The sequence below is a fragment of the Sus scrofa genome, chromosome 7 (genome assembly GCF_054392235.1).
Source record: "Sus scrofa isolate SSC_HxYL_T2T_F1_AM1 chromosome 7, Sscrofa_HxYL_maternal_Yorkshire_Landrace_v2.0, whole genome shotgun sequence".
Lineage (NCBI taxonomy): Eukaryota > Metazoa > Chordata > Mammalia > Artiodactyla > Suidae > Sus > Sus scrofa.
In genome coordinates, this window is record NC_139389.1 from 126,096,719 (window position 1) to 126,115,553 (window position 18,835).

Genomic DNA, 18,835 nt, shown 5'->3' on the forward strand with positions numbered 1-18,835 from the left:
AGGCACGGAAGAGTTAGCTTCCTAGGCTTTTCTGTCTCAAAATAATGAGGAGAAATAAAAGGCTGGAAATATAATAAAAATTCTGTGATCAGTTTTTAGAACCAAATATGAAGTGGAGGAAAATTTATACTCTAATTTTTCATGCACTGTCTTTTCAACTCAAATCTCTGGAGATATATGAAGATACAAAGTGAAAATAAGGCCAGTTGGGAACTCACTAAATTATATGTCGGAATCACCTACACAGAAGAACTTATAAATTATAGAGACAGATGGCTGTGCTTAAGGAAGTAAAGTAAACCCAAGGCAGGCATCAATTGTGAGCCTCTGCAAGCAAACTAGACACATTGGTCCTAAGCAGCTATGAGGAGCCAAGATTCCTTCCCAGAGCTTAGGCAAATTCTAGGAGGTCAGGGTGGATTTGGGGACAGGTGGGATTTAGGCCTGGGCAAACTGACCTGCAATAAATTTATTCTGCAGTAAAATAGAGCAGCCATCCAAATGACCTGAGTGGTGTTTGCAAAAGGAATTAGGCCATCAGTTGCTAACGTTTCAACCCAATCTGTGTTTGATTCCTAATGATGGTACTTTGTAATTCTGCAACATTGAGAAAGTTACTTAACTTCTCTGAGCCCCAGTTTTTCATCTGTAAAATAGATGAGATGGTTGGAGAATTATGGAGGTGATCTATGAGAAGTCTTGAGCACAGTGTCTAGGACATGGCAGGTGCTCACCCCCTCAGAACTTACCGCTAGTTAGGAATACTGCCTTTCCTGCTGCTACTGCTGTTGTCACTACTCCTAGTGGTCGCCTCATTATTAAGTGCTGGGCACTGCATTCAACTATGTCATCTCATTTACTCCAAACTACATCTCTTTGAAGAGGGTGCTATTATCCCCATGTTACAGATGAGCAAACACCCTAAAATGGGAGCATGATTGTTCTGCCTCATCTTGTTTAGGGATAGGAATGTCAGTTTCACTGAAGGGGAAGAGGCTGGGTAGATTTATTCTGCACACTAAGGTGCCTTCTCTCTGAAAAGATGCTTGGTCTCTGAGCGCACTCCCACTGAGTGAAGAGCAGACCGTTTGAAGGTGATGAATCACAAGCTTGTAACTTGGAGCTGACTCCTCCAGCCTCAGCCTCTTGAATTACATGTACTCTGGCTGTGCTCCTGGGAAGGCCAACGCCGAGTGGGGAGGGCTCCCTGGAGCACTGTGGCCCCATTAGAATGTAACAGCTCCCTGTTTTCTTCCTTTTCAGACCTCCGTGCTGCACATGTGTTCTCTTTTCCACGCATTTATCTTTGCTCAGCTCTGGACTGTATATTGTGAACAAAGTGCCGTAGCTACAAATGTCCAAAGTCAGAATGAATTCAGCTTCACAGCGATCCTGACCGCACTAGAGTTTTGGAGTAGGGTGACACCTAGCATCCTTCAGCTGATGGCCCATAACAAAGTGGTGAGTTCACAGATGAGTTTCCCCTCTTGGATAGTCTCTTACAGTGTGTAAACTATGCTCAGTCCTCATGTTAGGAGATTTTTTTTTTTTTAAAGACCTCAGTTGTAGTAGTATATACATGGATTGGTGAATTTTTATTTTATAAACTGGATGTTCTACCTGCATAATACCTTTGATGAAAAACAAAGCGAGCAATTAAATTCAGTCAAAACAATTTTTGTTTTCTCTGTCTACGGCCAAAGAAAGCGTATATATGAGCTTGTATCTTTAAGAATTGTCTTGGGAGTTCCCATTTGCCTCAGTGGAAACAAACCTGAATAGGATCTATGAGGACGCGGGTTCGATCCCTGGCCTTGTGCAGTGGGTTAAGGGTCTGGTCTTGCCATGAGCTGCAGTACAGATCCCACTGTGGTTGATGTTGCTGTGGTTGTGGCATACGCCAGCAGCTGCAGCTCCAGTTTGATCCCTGGCCTGGGAGCTTCCATATGCCGCAGATGCAACCCTCCAAAAAAAGCAAAAAAAAAAAAAAAAAGAAGAACTGTCTTGTACTATGAAGTCAGAGAGTGAGGAGGGAAGACTTATTTTTGGCTGTCGAGGCCATTTGGAAAGAAACATAGCCAATTAGGTCATCTTTTAAAGCAGATCAATCATATGTGTTAATTCCACTTAGGCTCAAAACCTGAAAAGAGTCTCACTTGTTTGAGTTGCCCTCTGAGGACCTAGGCTCCAGTTCTGCTTTAATGTGGATGGCTCACCTCATTGGAAAATACCTGAGGTTTGGTTAACATGAGGCTACTTCATTGAACAAGCTCGGATTAGTCCCCCGGAGTCAAGATTGGAGGGTGCGTGAAGGAATTTACAACGGAGTCCTTTGGTTCAGTTTGCTGCTTTGGAAGAGGGTGCTCAGCTGGGAAAGCAGCATCCGGTGGCTTGGTTATGGGGTCCGCATCTGTAGAATTCTTATCTGTAGGGGGCAAGGGACCTGGCAGATGCCGTAATAATGAGTCCAGTATGCCCAGAAATGCAGCAGTGCCACAAAAGACATTCTGCAATGATTTGTGATTGATGGACTATTAATCTAAGAAACATTTTCTCTTAGTTATAATTGGAAAGGGGATTCTATTTTTTCCTTTAGTGAAGCACTTTCTTTTCTTTAAAGAATTAGATGTTACAAGGCAGTTTTATAGGGACAGAGGTGTTTTTATTCAACTTAAAGGAGACTTATGTGCAAAACTTGAGGGTGTGCGAACAGTTCTGACCACTGCAGAGATAATTACATTTATTAGATCAAAGAGCCTGGGAATAAAAAGGCACCTAGAGATCAAGTATTCTATTCTGTTCTTTTACAGTGAAACTGGGACCTTAAATTTAAACTAGAGTTTCAGAGTTTCCTTCTGTTGTCACTAGGTTTTTGACACTATAAACACTTCTCCTCCAAATCTCTCCTGACATTCAAATGTTAGAAAGGAATTTGTTAGATGAATTTCGCACAAATAATGTTACAAATACATTTGAATTAATTTTATTCTGAAAACTCTTTTAAACCACATAAACCAATCTGGGAAAATCCCCCTGGAGTGTTTAAAATCCAGCCATAGGGATTTCTGATGAGGGATGTCTTTTCTATTGTATTATTATTACTTTATTTCAGGGCCGCATCTGCGGCATATGGAAGTTACCAGGCTAGGCAGGGGTTGAATCGGAGCTGTAGCTGCCGGCTTATACCACAGCCACAGCCATGCAGGATCTGAGCCACGTCTGCAACCTATACCACAGCTTATGGCAACACAGGATCTTTAACCCACTGAGTGAGGCCAGGGATCGAACCCGTATCCTCGTACATACTAGTCAGGTTCATTACTGCCGTGTCACGAGGGGAACTCCTCTATTGTGTTTTTGTACTGTCGTAATGTGGCTGCCTTGTTCCACAACAAGCAAAGCTTACAACAGATGTGCAATAAATTAACCAGTCACTCTAAGTGAAGAAACTGTGGAGAAAGGATCAAGATGGAGAAAAGTACCTAAGCCTAAGAATTCTGAAATTGGAAATGAAGGAAACAGAAGCCGTTTATCCTCTGGTGTGAATCACAGTGCAGTGCAGACTAGCAAGGGCAATACCTGAGTTCCACTGGCAGCCCCGAGCTGGATGAGCAAGGCATGACATTTGCAAAACCTCATGAAATTCAGTTTCTGGTTGAAGTTTTAGAGGTGAATAAACACCACTCCTTGCGGTCCCCTATGGTCATTGTGCAGGTAGTCCTCACGGGCATAGGGCCTGGGTTCTCTGTGGCTGCACCCTGTTTCCATAACACTGGGAGTGGACCTGATTTTCATGTTTGTTGTTTCAGATGGTAGAAATGGTGTGTCTCCATGTGATTAGTTTAATGGAGGCATTGCAAGAATGCAATTCAACAATTTTTGTCAAGGTAGGAAAACCTTATGATTTTTATGAACCGTTTCTTGCTTCTAAACACAAACGTGGATTTATTTTGAATGTACCTTCTAAAGAGGAACATAAAACTGATTTAATTTCAACATTCCAAGTTGGGGCTGGAGGATTTGGGCTCATTTAACAATCCTTCACCAAATAGTTACTGTGTCATTTTTGCTCTTGCCCCACCACTGTGGCCAACTCTAGCTGGGTTAAATATGTGGCACCATCGCTGCACGCAACACAAGTAGTTAAAATATCACTAGGGAATGTTGATCTGAAAATGACCCTAGAATAATATAAATTGGTTGGTGGAACCTTACCTTGCAAGATATCCAGAAAACTAAGGAAAACAGTCTGTAATTGTTTGACTTGGTAGCTGGTACTTTAAGATAAATTTAGTTTCTCATATTACTGTTCTAAATCATTGTACAGGGTATGAAAGTAGTTGAAGCCTTTGCGATCTATGCGGGGACATCAGAGACATCCTAGTGTGATGAAAAGATAAAAGAGTGAAGGAGAACTTGGTTTCTCCCTCTCTTCCTCTTATTATTTCTCTTCTTTTTTTCTTTCCTTCCTATCATCCCACCTCTGCATCTCACTGCTTCTTTGTCCTTCCTTTTCTCGTTCCATCTCCTTCTTGTCTTCCACTTCTATATTCTGTGATCTCGGCCGCCGTCACCCCCACCCCACCCTAGCCCACCATCAGTTTAGAACTTTGTAACTTGCTTTTTCGCTCCTTGGCTGACTCCCTTCAATAAAGGCAACTTGTCAAGTTAATTTACACAGTGCTGAAGAAAAGCAGCACATTTTTAGGGAAGACTTGGCTGTTACCAGAAAACTGCAAGGTGGTTGGTTCACATGGGATAGATGTAACTTTTCTTGCTGGACAGTCACTAGCCCAAGTCACCACTATGAGAGAAACTATGTGACTGACACCTGGATCCTCATACGTGATTTTATTTTTTACAGCTTTATTGAAATATAATTTATATATGGTAAAACTACACATATCTTAAAGGTACCATTTGATGTCCTCACATATATATACCCTTGAAACCAATACCACAGTCGAGATAATGAATATAGTCCCCACCCACATTTATTAGTCTCTGTTCCACCACTTCCTGTATCCCACCTCCTCGTCCCCAGGCACCTACTGATCTGCTTTCTGGCAGAATAGATGAGTCTGCATTTTCTAGAGTTTCATGAATAGATTCATACAGTGGTTATGCTTTTTTCTGCCTTTTTTCACTCGGAATAAGTATATTGTGATTAATCCGTGTTGCAGGTATCAGTAGATTATTCCTTTTTATTTCCGAGTAGTATCCATTATATGGAGATCTCATTTTGTTTATCCGCTCATCAATTAATGGACATCCGAGCTATTTCTGAAAGTTTGAGGCTCTTCCAAATAAAGCTGTTAGGGATACTCATGTACAAGTTTTTGTGTAGTTATAGGCTTTCATGTATGTTGGATGACTAGTGAGTGGAATTGCTGGGGCATATATGTGTATGACTTTTTAAGACGTTAACAAACTTCCATAGCGATTGTGTCCTGTTAGCATTCACACCAGCAGCATGCATTCCAGTGCCTGCACATCTTAGGCAACACTTTATGGAGTTAATTTTTAATTGTAGTCATTCTAAGAACTGTGTACTGATGTCTCCTTGTGGTTGTAAATTGCATTTTCCTGTGGACACTTGACGTTCAACATCTTTTCATGTGCTTATTTGCTGTCCATATATCTGCATGATGAAATATCTGTTAAAAATTATGTGCCTATTTTTAAAACCAAGTTTTTTTATTGTTGAATTTTAAGATACAAGTTCCTTGTCAGATATGTGATTCGCAGATATTTTTCCCTATGGTTTGTGTTTTCATTGTCTTAGTGTGTTGTGAAGAGCACACACAGTGAAGAAGGTCTTAATATTGATGAAATAACATCTCTCAATTTTTTCTTTTATGAATCATGCTTTTGGTGTTGTATTTAAGAAAGTTTTTGCCTAATCCATGATCACAAATGGTTTTCTTTGTGTTTTATGCTAGTTATTATACATGTTTTCTTCTGTTAGGTGTTCGTTTATAACCGTGATCCACTTTGAGTTAACTTTTGTGTATGTGTGTAGTACTTTTTATTTTTATGGATATCCTTTTATTCTAGGATTGTTTGTTAAAAATTCTATGCATTGAATTGCCTTTGTACTTTTGTCAAAAATCAATTGAGCGTGTGTGTATGATTCTATTTCTGGATACTCAGTTCAGTTCTATTGATCTGTCTCTTTGTGCCACGTTGTCTAGGTTACCATAGCTTTCTAATATGCCTTGAAACCATGTAGTATAAGTCTTCCAATTGTTTACATCCATTTCAGACTTTTGTGGCTCTTCTAGGTCCTTTGCATTTCTAGATACATTTTAAAATCAACTCATCAATTCCTATAAAACACCTGCTGGAAATTTGGGTTGCATGGAATATATAGATCACTTTAAGGAGACTTGAGATGTTAACAATATTGAGTCTTCCAATCTGTGAAGACAATATATCAATCACTCCATTTATTTATGTCTTCATTAACTTTTCTCAGCAATAATTGGTAGTTTTCCATATACAAGGATAGCATATTTTGTCGAATTTATATAATAAAAAGTATATAATAATTTGATAGTATTATAAATGATATGGTTTTTAAAATTTAAATTTTTGGTACTTCATTGCTTGTATTTAGAAATATAACTTATTTTATTGATCTTATACGTGGCCACCTGTTAAATTCATTCATTCTAGTAGCTTTCTTGTAGATTTCATCAGTTTCTTTGTAGACAATTATGTCATGTGTGATTAGAAGCAGTTTTCTTTCTTTCTTTTGAATTTTTATACTTTTTATGTCTTTTTCTTATTCCCTTGCTCTGGCTAGATCCTCTAGTACAGGTTGAATAGAAGGCATGAGAGTTGGAAACCTTGTCTTGTTCCTGATCTTAGGAAGAAAGCCTTAAATAAATGTAAATGTTAACTGTTAGTTTTTCGTAGTTACCCTTTGTCAGACTGAGTTAGGATCTCTTCTATTCCTAGTCTGCTAAGAATTTTTGTCAGGAATAGATGTAGGATTTGTCTCATGCCTTTTCTACATTTATTAAGATTGTCATTTGATTTTTCTTTTTTTGACTCTTAGCAGAGTGAGTTTCATGGATTGCTTTTTGAATGTTAAACTAACCTTATATTCTGGGGCAAACCGCATTTGATCTTGATGTATCATTCTATTATATACTGCTGAATTCTATTTGTTAACACTTTAAAATATTTTCACGTCAGTGTTTATAAGGAATATTGGACTGTAGTTTTCTTATAGTAACTATTTTTGGTTTTGGTATCAAGGTAGAGATGGCCTTATGGAGTAATTTAGAAAGTATTCCTTTCCGTTTTCTGGAAACATCTGTATGGGTTTGATATTATTTTTTTTCTGTGAAATATGTGGTTGAATTCACCAGTGGAACTGCCTGGATTTAGAATTTTCTTTGCAGGAAAGTATTAAATTACAGATCCAATTTCTTTAATAGTCATAGGACTATTTAAGTTATCTGCTTATTCTTTTTTTTTTTTCTTCTGCTTCTTTTTTTACAACTGTACCTGTGGCATATGGTTCTCAGGCTTTGAATTGGAGCTGCTGCTGAGGTCTACTCCAGAGCCATGGCAACACCAGATCTGAGCTGCCTCTGCGACGGACGCCATAGCTTGCTGCAATGCCAGGTCCTTAACCTACTGAGAGGCCAGGGATCGGACCCACATCCTCACAGACACTATGCTGGGCTCTTAACCCGCTGAGCCGCAACTGAGACACAGAATGTGTCTCTTGCTCTTATCTGTTTATTCTTGAACAATCTCTGGTCGTGTGTGTCTTTCAAAGAATTTGTTCACTTCATCAGAATAGTGGACGTTATTGGCATGAAGTTAATAGTATTCCTTTATTATACTTTTAATATCTGTAGGACCAGTAGTTCTGTCACCTCTCTCATTCTTGAAACTGGTGATGTGATGTGTGATCTCAGTTCTTTTCTTCTGATCAGTCTGGATAAAAGTGTATCAATTTTGGTGAGTTTTTTTTTTTGTTTGTTTGTTTTTTGTTTTTTTTTTTGTTTTTTGTCTTTTTGCCTTTTCAAGGGCCGCTCCCGCGGCATATGGAGGTTCCCAGGCTAGGGGTCAAATCGGAGCTGTAGCCGCCGGCCTACGCCTGAGCCATAGCAACACGGGATCCAAACCATGTCTGCAACCCACACCACAGCTCACGGCAACGCCAGATCCTTAACCCACTGAGCAAGGCCAGGGATCGAACCCGCAACCTTATGGTTCCTAGTCGGATTCGTTAACCACTGCGCTGCGACAGGAACTCCATTGCTGGCTTCTTAAAATTTGGCATTTGGGTTCCCATTTTCATTCAGTTCAGCATACTTCCTCTCTTCCCTTTTGCTTTCCTTTTCGACCCATTGCTTATTTAGAAGTATATAATTTAGTTGCCAAATATTTGGAGATTTTCTAGAGATTTTCTGTTATGGATTTTTAATTTAATTCCACTGTGTTCAGAGAACATACTTTGTATCATTTGACTCATTTTAAGTGTATTGAGGCTTGTTTTATGGCCCAGAATACTGTTTATCTTGGTAAACGCACTGTGTGTAATAGAAAAGACCGCGTCTTTTGCTGTCGTTTAGTATAGTTTCCTGTGACAGTCGGTTCAGGCTTGTGGATGGTGGTGGTGTTCGTCTTTCATCTCCTCCCTTCTTTTTCTGCCTCGTTAGTCTATTAATTATTGAGAAAGGGGCATTGAAATATCTCCCTAATTTATCTCTTCAGGTCTATCAGTTTCTGTTTCACAGATTACGAAGTTGTTATTAAGTGCATAAATGTTTAGGATTGTTGTATCTTCTTAATGAATTGAACTTATGAAATGGTTCTCTTTCTTCTCAATAATATTATTCAGTCGTAGTATTAATAAAAGGCAGTCCAGCTTTCCTTTGGCTAGTGTTAGGATAGTATATCTTTTTCTATCCTTTTATTTTTAACCTATTTGTGTTTTTATGTTCAAAGTATATTTCTTATAAGCAGCATATACTTAAATGTTGCACTTTTCTTAAAATCTGATCGGACAGTCCCTTTTAATTTGGGTTTTTAAACCATTTTCATTTAATGTGTTATGTGATATTATTAGGCTTAAAATATCATCTTGCTATTTGTTTTCTGTATTTCCCATCTGTACTTTATCCTTTATTCCCTCTTTTTCTAACTTCCTTTTGACTAATTGAGTTTTTACACAGTTAAATTTGGATATAATTTCCTCTTTTTGGTCTAGTTTCTTAATATGGAAACTGAGGTCATTAATGTGAGAACCTTTTTCTATTCAGTCAGCAGCGTTCAGTGCTCTAAATTTCCTCCTAAGTACTGTTTTACCTGTATTCCTCACAATTTTGAAATATTCTCCTTTCCATTCTGTTCAAAATACTTTCTCAGTTTCCCTTTTGACTTAGTTGACCCATGGGTTCTTTAAGTGTGTTTTTTTTTTAGTTATCTTATTAGCTGTATGTCTTAGTTGTTTTAGTGGTTGAGTTAGAGTTTATAGCCTACATTTTAATTTTTATTAAATTTTTTTTTTTTTTTCCTTTCACGTCCACACCTGCATCATGTGGAAGTTCCCAGGCTAGGGACTGAATTGGAGCTGCAGGTTCAGGCCTACAGCACAGCCACAGCAATAGTGGATCCAAGCTGCATCTGTGACCTACATTGCAGCTTGTGGCAACACCAATCCTTAACCCACTGAGAGAGGCCAGGGATTGGACCCGCATCTTCACAGAGACTATGGCACGTCCTTAACCTGCTGGGCCACAGTGAGAACTCCTAGTCTACATTTTTAACTTCACACAGTCTACCTTCAAACAATAATATACCACTTCATGTATAGGAAAAGAATGTCCAGAATATACTTCATTTCTAGGCTTTGTGCTATTTGACTCCCACTTTACTCCTATATGTGTTATAAATCAAACCATGTTTTTTTGCTTTAAATGGCCAATTATCTCTTGAAGCAATTTACCATTTGTTTTACACTTATTTATATTTGCTGTTGCTGGAGGCCAGCTCCGGCGACCAGGGAGCACGCACTTCCCGATCGGGAGAGGGATGCGGTGTTGGCGAATGTACAATTACGGAGACAGCCTCTTTGTCCCTTCTTCCAGGGCGCTGGACTGCTCAAACTTTATTGGCAACAGTGGTTGATTATATAGACAGTTTTTCACTACAGATTACATTACAGTGTTAAAAGTACATTGGTTAACTATTACATGGTATAGCAGCCATGCATCCTGTTTTAAGATCTCTATCTTAACTGAACTTAGTGAGTACTTTGAAGAGGCCATAAAACACAAGAATTAGCATTTGCAAACTTTGTTTGTAGACTGGTGTTTATCTTCAAAGCGTTATGGCAGGGAGACAGTGTGAGTAAATATAAACCAACTTAATTAAACTAGCTATCACTAAAAAGCTTTTAAAATCAAAGACAAAACTCACAGCTAGGTTCTTTGAATAAGATATGGCTAACTTCTATGGACCTCATTAAAATCCTAACTCTAAAGTTACTATATAACTAGTTAATAGATAAACACTATGTTTTAACTACGTTGGATTTAAATGGGGGAAAAGTTCTTCAGGATGAAATTTTTATTATACTATTGTTGTAATTTTGTTAAGTCACAAATCACCGCAGGACAATAAGAATGGGAAATAAGAATAATAAGTAAATAATCAGGGAAGACTGAGAAAAACTGAATAACAAATGAAACAGCAGGAAAGACTAAGTCACCCGAGAAACATTCCATGTTCTCCAGTGCAAACATGGAAATTGCTTTCCCAGGAAAGCCTCAATTCTTCCCCATCAACATCAAAGTTAGAGCTGTGTACCTGAGGCCTGCCCTCAGCTTGTACGGTGCAGGCAGGCTTTTATCCTGACCAGAGGCCCATCTTCGGCTTGTACCATTCAGGTGAGCTTTTTTCCTGACCAAAAGCCCACCTTCGGCTTGTACCGTTCGGGTGGGCTCCCTTTCTTGGTTAAGAACCTGCCTTCAGGTTTTTCTGCCATCAGGCAAGGTCCTTGTTTTGAGTCCCTGTATTTTCTCGGCTCCCCGCATGCTGTTATTGCCATGTTTACTTTTTTTTTTTTTTTTTCAGTTTTCTTCATTCCTTTCTGTAGATCTAAATATTCATCTTACTTCTGCCCAAAAAACTTTCTTACTACTTCTTGTGTAGGTCTGCTCTTAATTCCTTCAGCTTTTGTATGTCTGAGAATCAAGTCATTAGTTTGCTTCATTTTTGGAAGATATTTTCACTAGTTATTGAATCCCATGTTCAAATTTTTTTTCCCTAGTGTCTTAAAGATGCAATTTCCTGTCTCCTTGTTTCTATTATTTCTGAGAAGAAACCTTTGTCATTTTGACTTTTTTTCTTCTGTATATAATATGTCGTTTTTCTTGGACTGCTTTTAAGATTTTTTAAAATTTTTATTTTTATTATTTTTTTATCTTATGGCTGCACCCATGGCATATGAAAGTTCCCAGGCCAGGGACTGAATCCAAGCCACAGCTGCAACTTACACCACAACTGCAGCAATGCCAGATCCTTTAACCCATGCCCCGGGCCGGGAATCAAACCTGTACCTCTGCAGTAACTCTGCAGTCAGATTCTTAACCCACTCTGCCACAGTGGGAACTCCTAAGATTTCTTTCTTTTTTTTTTTAATCATGGTTGTAAGCAGTTTGATGATGACATGGCTTGGTGTAGTTTTCCTCATGTTTCTTGTCCTTGGGTTTGCTGAGTTTCTTGGATCTGTGGATTTATAGTTTTTATGTTTGGAAAAGTGTCAGCTATTGTTTCTTTCAAACTTTCTTGTACACCTCTATTCATCATACTCAGTATTTTCCTACCTTCTTGACCATATCAAATATAGTTACAATAACTGTTGTATCGTCCTTGTGTACTAATTCTGTTATTTGTCATTCGTGGATCTTTTCCAATTGCTTGATTTTTCTTCCCATTATGGATCGCACTTTCCTGCTTCTTAACATGGCTGGTAATTTTTTACTGGATTCTCGACATTTTGAGTTTGACTTTTTTGGGTGCTAGATATTTTTGATTCTTATGAGTATTCTTGAGCTGTATTCTATGACATATTTAAATTACTTAGAAACAGTTTTATGTCTTTGAGACTTGACATTAAGCTTTGGTGGGTGGGATCAGAGCAGCATTTTGTCTAGAGCTACTATTTCTTCACTGCTAAGTACTATCCTTTTGAGTACCCTACTCAGTGTTCTATGATTTGCAAGATTTTCCCACCCTAACTAGTGGAAACACAAGCCATTGCTGTGTGATCATTGGGATTTTTCCTTCAAATCTTTTTAGGTTATTTTTTTTTTCCTTTGGCCTTGGATAGTTTTCTCACATGTGTTTACTGGTCAATATTCAGCTGAAGACTCACGGGGAACCCTTTACGGAGCTTCAGAAACTTAGCCCCCTCTTCCTCTCCTTCTCTGTCTGTCTATCTATACAGCTCCTTCCTTTCCACTACTCTGCCTTGCAGACTAGCTACCTTGGCCTCGCTGGACTCCCAGTTCCATCTCCTCACACAGGAAGACTGCCAGACTCTGCCGGGGCTCCTCCTCCCTGTGCCCCTGCCTGAAAACTCCCTCTTGACAGTGAGCTAGGATAATTGTAAGGCTCACCTTGTTTGCTTCCTCTCCCTCAGTGACCAGTGTCATGCACTGATGATGCTGAATGTCTGAAAACCATTGTTTCGTATACTTCATCTGGAATTTTAGTTTTGTTTTAGGCGGGAGTGTAAATCTGGTCTTTGTTACTCCATCTTGGCTGAAAGAGAAGGCTTCACGACTAATTTTGTTTTGAGGGCTGGAGGAAGCATGGAGTAAAATGAATATAGTACAACCAAGCGGGAAGTTTTTAATTTATTGTGTAGCAAAAACCAAGGTGAGAGGAAAATGATCACTTTCATTTTGGTGAAAAACAACCTGTTTTTAAAAATGCCTGTCAGTGTTCTGGATATTGTTTTTGAAGAAGAAAAGGAGAAAACCAACCAATTTTATCATAATATTACAGAGCCCCAGGTAAATTATATCTGATTCTTACTGCCAGCTTTGTAGGAGCCACTAGCAAAAGGATAGTGAAATGAACATTATTCAGTAGTCAAAGTACCATTCCTAAAGTAGGATGACTGCTTCATTGGTGTAATGCCACCAATCACAGCGAACTTTAACCTGATGCCTTTGATCATGTGGTTTATAAATCACAAACCTGAAGCCCCTGACAGGTATATATAGAGTCTTATGGTCACATGTTACATCAATGGGAAAATAACAGAAACATTTCTAAAATCAGCCTCAGGGACGGTCCCTTGCGGTGCAGTGGGTTAAGAATCCTGCATTGCTGCAGCTGTCGTGTGGGCCACAACTGCAGCATGGGCTGAGTCCCTGGCCTGGGAACTTCCACATGACATGTCAAGGGTGAGGCCAAAAAAGTATAATAAGAGAAGAGAAAATTAGCCTCCCTCTTCCCTTGACTGCCTCACACAGGTCCTTAGCCCCAGGGGCAGCCTTGGGCAAGGTGTCCACCCAGGGTCGGGCTGCCCAGTACTCCCTGGTCCCTGCACACCTCATCCCCTCAGGATCTTAACAAGAGAGGCAGGTCAGGTATTTCCTAAATATCAAGAGGCATACGGGCCGGCGTCTGTATTAAATGGGTCAAAGTCGACAGAACTTTATAGACGTGAGGACCCTCAGGGCTTTGTTTTCTCCCTGCAGATATTAGGGAGAAAGTGGTCAGACAAGCTTTCCTTTTCTTTTCTTCTTTCGCCTTCTCCACTGGCTCCATACGAGCCAGTCCTCCTAGGCTCCAGAGCCCCCTTCTCTGGCACCAACCTTTGTAATCACACAGTTTTGTTATGAGGGTTGGTGACAGGGAAAGCGGGAGAGGGTGTCATTTTCTGATAGTTTGAGTTTAAATCCAGTCGCATCATCTTCTGGGACACACCATACTCTATTTCTAAACACAATGGTTATATTAGAGACAGAGCATTAAATGGCTGCAATTAAACAGTAGGTTTAGAAGTAAACAACAAGGGAAGCCAAACTAATGAATTGTATGTGTCACCAGAATGTTGAAAGCAAAACTGCCAGATTTAGTTTAGAGAACAAAAGCATAGGAATATAATTTACCACTTCACCAAGTTTGTTTGTTTGTTTGTTTGTTTGTTTTTATGACTCGATGAACTAAATGAGGCCAGCAGCCCCTGCCCATGACTGGTGAACAGACAGATCATTTACATTCTATCTCCATCTCAGCAGGCTCGCCTCCTCTTTCACCCTGGTTTGTTCATTGCCTTGCTGTCCTCCCATTGGCCCAGGCTGACTATTAACTTTTCTCTCCATCCAAAGAGCAAACTAGTCCTCAGACCCCCACAGGCTGTGTCTGCAGACAGCATCCTTCTCCATCTCAGAATCTATCCCTGGTCTTACCTGGACCATGGAGGCTGCCTCCCCACTGGGCTCCTGCCTCCGTGCTCTTTGTCCTTCCTCACCCTAGTCTCCAGACTGCTGCCACTGTCATCTTTCTGGAGCATAGCTCTTCTCACGGTGAATGGGGTTTTCCCTCTTCAGAAATTATATCGAATTTGGAATAGGATCCAGATCCCCTTTTGTGACATCTATCCCAACTCATCTGTGGGCAGATGATGAGAGGCCTCACTCTGCTTTTCTAAACTTGTTTTTTGTGACCCTCTCCTATGAAACTCACCTGTCAGCATCACGTGAACCCCCATTGCCTCCCCACCCCTCTGCACACTCCTGCCTCTGAGCTCTGCTTCCTTGAGTACCCTTGTATTAGTTTTGTTAGGCTGCTGAGTACTACAGATTGAGTGACTTAAATCACAGAAATTTACTGTCTCATGGTTCTGGAGGTGAGAAGTCAAGAGATCAAGGTGATGGCGGGGTTGGTTCCTCCTGAGGCTGTGAGGGAGCATCTGTCCCGGCCCTTTCCCTAGCTTCTGGGGCTTGGCTGGAGATCATTGGCATTCCTTGGCTTGTAGATCTCTGCTTCATGTTCATGTGACATTCTCCCGGTGTGTGTATCTGTGTCCACATTTCCCCTTTTTGTATAAGGACCCCAGTTATATTGAATTAAGAGTCTACCCTAGTCCAGAATGACCTCTTCTTCACTCAAGATGTTTTCAATGACCCCATTTCCAAATGAGGTCCCATCAGAGGCTGTGTGGGCAAGGACTTCAGCATCTATATCAGTGGACACAATTCATCCCATATCAACTCTGCTCCTTGGAGTGGAGAGTCAGAGGGAGCATGGAGTGAAATGATATGATACATGTGAGCACATTCAAGATCCGAGCAGTCCTGAAAGAAACCAGCGTTTCCAAACTTATTAGCTCGTAGCCCTTCTTCCTCATTTAAATCCTATCAAAGTGGAGATCCGTGGCACGCACTTTGGGGAATGTTGTAATCTGTCCCTACTTCTGGATTTATGAGGCTGTGAATGTTTATCGGTGTTTAGAAGGCCTGCAGTGTGGCGAGAGACCAGAGCAGACAGAGGAGGGCACTGCTGGGGGTACTCAGGCAGGTCACCTGTGGCCTCCTAGGAAGGGCGGCCTCGGAGGGGCAGGGCACGGAGGCGCCTGGGGGTTGAGAGCCTTAATTTGGCCAGAGCAGCATGTGCACCTCCACCCCAGCTCCCTCTGGCTGCATCTCATCTTCCACATCACAGTCAGGCAAGCCCAGGGCTGGTCTTTTTCTATCAGTTCAGCATTTGAACTGCCTCCCAGTGCTATTTTCTTAACAACTATGGGCAGAGTTGCCATGCTGCTTGGAGACAGTTCTAAAGATCCCATGGAGGAAATTATATTTCAAGAAAGTGAGGATTTCATTAAATAAATACATGTTTAATTTCCTTTGCTTGGTAGCTTTCAGGAGACAATCAGTCATTGACTCTAAAAGTGTGTTTCGGGTGCTCACAGGGCACTTATTAACCTCCAAATGCCACCAGCTCAGCAAGGTTTGGCCTCAGACGTTTTTTGCTTTTTTGCTTTTTTTTGTTTTTTCCTGATAGCGGGTAACTCCACAACAGGGGCCCACATCCTTTTGTGATGTTAGAGCAATGCGTGATGTTCGTGCACCGCTTTGCCTCGCAGTAAGCGGAGCTTATGTGGGAGAATGGGGAACAGTAATAACGGGGCTTCTGTGTTTCTCCATACAGCTGATACCTATGTGGTTGCCAATGATTCAGTCAAATATCAAGGTAAGTTGCCCCTGGGCTCCATGATGCTCCACTTACACCTGTTCCAGGTCTCTGGGGCTGATAGCACAGGAGACCCTGTGGGCAAGGTAAGGGGCCTGGGGCCAAGGTGACAGCAGGAACAGCTGCTCTACTGCTCCTCATTGATGAAGGGAGGAGGGGAGGACCCCGGAGTCTGGCTGAGGCTCAGTTTCTGATTAGAATGTGGGTTGAAAAGCTACCCCACCTTCGCAGGATACCGAAGGCATCCAGGCCCAGGCATGGCCCCTGCTATTTCCTGGCCACTAAGATTGACTTTTGGTTAAGGGAAGAGTTCTATTAAGAAAGGGTAGCATTGAATGAATGACAGAATTGAGCTAGAAAGGACCTGCCCACCCCCCATCATTTTACATAAGAGGAAACAGGATCAGAAGGAGTTACTTGGACAGGGCCCTGCAGCCAGGAGGGGGAATGTATTTGTCACTGCCAGTCCCCACCTTGAGTGACACATCATCATTGTAGGGCCAAACATCCTCGGTGGCTTCATAATAAATGTAGTTATTGCAGCTTGATGTTAAGACGGCAAAGCTAATCAACTGTTCCACCCAAAACTGGGTCCCATTTAAGGCACTGGGAGTATCAGGGGAGGAAGAGAAGCCGAAAGCCTTCTTGCTGGATTTCCTCTCAGAGCTGGTGAGGGATGCTAGTGGAAAGAAAGGAGGTGACTTCAAGGGATCCAGACCCCAAGTGAGAATTGCAGCTGTCAGCTGATCACGGGCTTTGAGTCTAAGTTCACGGCTTTCGTGCTGTTTATGGCCACCGGCAGGGCTGGCGGCTCTGCTGAGTGTTGCAGTACTAGCCTCTTTTGTGAAAGGTGCTTGTCCTAGAAGCATTCCAAACTGCCCCTCCCCTGCTGGCGGTCATCTCTGACGGTCTGACATTGCCCAGAGTGCTAAGAAGAGGCCAACGGGACTTGACGAAAAGCTGGGGAAAATGAGGAAAGTTTATAACCTAGCTCCTTCATGTTCATTAACATGAGAACAGAGCAATTATAATCGTGATTAAAACGTCCTGAGCACTTACTCTGTGCCCACATCTGTTCTGACCCCTCTGTAACTCTTTTATCCGTAACAATAACCGCATCAGGCGAGGGTTCCTGTCCCCGCCTGACCCGTGAGAAAATCCAAACACCGAAAAAAAAACTTGTTCCCTCAGTTGTTTACCGATGAGCCAGGATTTGAACCTGGAGAGCCTGGCACCAGGCTCACAGAGTGAACAGCCCCTGGGGGACAAGACTAAGTGTCAGCCCGTGTACCAGTGTCGCCATGAATGAGTCCCGATGGGAATGGCATTACTTGGATGGACTTGAGCCAGGGGGGCGCTAGAGACATGGTCCCCTGCCCTGAGCACTGCCAAGTCTGAGAGTTGGCCCTCAGGCCACACAGCTCCGTGCCATAGTGTAAGTTCTGCCTGCAGAAGTCCGGCCCGGCACTGCCTGTGTCGACCGTGAACCTTGGGAGGACAGACACTAAACTACCATGGTCTTGCCCTTTCTTGACAGCACTTATCTGCGGGACTCCAGCTTCGCCTCCAGGCCATTCAGAACAACGTGAACCACCACAGCCTCAGGACGCTGCCGGGCTCAGCCCAGAGCAGTGCCGGCCTGGCGGCCTTGCGCAAGTGGCTGCAGTGCACCCAGTTCAAAATGGCCCAGGTGGAGATCCAGTCCTCAGAAGCAGCCTCTCAATTTTATCCTCTGTGAGCGGACTCCTCGGCTCCCAGTGTCAACACTCTGGTTTAGCAATAATGGGTTTAAAAACAAAACAATTCGATCCAAGCAGGTTGGGGAACATATTGGTACTGTACATTCTCTTTCTAGTTTAGTAAAAGACGTGCAAAGGCCCGAGAGGGCCAAAATGAAGCTTTCTTGCTACACATATTTCTGATGACTCCTTGGGCTATCTGATTAAGTGTTTCCTTACATTATTTTTTAAAAACCAAATCATTTTTCTTTAACTAACTTCTATTTTTTTTAAGAAAAAAAAAATAGACTGGTGGGTACTCACAGAAAAGTTGTATAAGTCCCCCTGTTGCTATTTTTGATGATAGAGAATAAATAGGGTTTTTGAAACCTTTGTAGTGTTTTTTCTTAAAATCCACTCTTGGCAATGCAATAATAATAATAATAATAAAAAAAAAAAAAAACCGTCACCATAAGCCAGTGACACTTGACTGAAGCTTTTTGTCATTATCCTGGGAAAAGTGGCAGCTTGCAAGGACCATTACAAAGTGCACTTAGAAATTAGGTGGTTAAACTGTGCCAATTGTTTTCTTTGTTTTATAATATCATTTTCCAGAACTGTCCAGTAAGTTTTATTATTTTTAAAACTAGTTTTTCAACTCATCCGTTCTAGGCTGTACTTTCTTGGAAGCTCTATGATAACCATTTTAGTTTTGTGAATAATAAATTTTATTCTTTTGTTAATACTTGTATACAATTCAATTTCAAACTGTAGATTGCATACTGGACCAGACAATTTCCCCACGCTGGCACAGAACACTGCACCTGGAGCTATGTTTCATAAAATGGAATTTTAATAGTGTAAGAGCACCAAGA

The 18,835-nt window shown here is 41.3% G+C and overlaps 1 protein-coding gene across 34 annotated transcripts in view; it reads left to right on the top strand.

Moving 5' to 3' along the window:
* UNC79 (unc-79 subunit of NALCN channel complex) overlaps positions 1-18,349 on the top strand; it is a 261,559-nt gene extending 243,210 nt beyond the window's left edge. For all 34 annotated transcript variants that reach the window (XR_014811304.1, XM_084970070.1, XM_084970072.1 and 31 more), the window contains 4 exons: positions 1,264-1,461; positions 3,810-3,887; positions 16,201-16,242; positions 17,780-18,349. Coding sequence is in view for 33 of the 34 variants with exons in the window: in XM_084970070.1 (XP_084826196.1) it covers positions 1,264-1,461; positions 3,810-3,887; positions 16,201-16,242; positions 17,780-17,980 (519 nt within the window). In the remaining variant the exon portion in view is untranslated. The remainder of the gene's footprint in view (positions 1-1,263; positions 1,462-3,809; positions 3,888-16,200; positions 16,243-17,779) is intronic.
* The last annotated feature ends 486 nt before the right edge of the window (positions 18,350-18,835 follow it).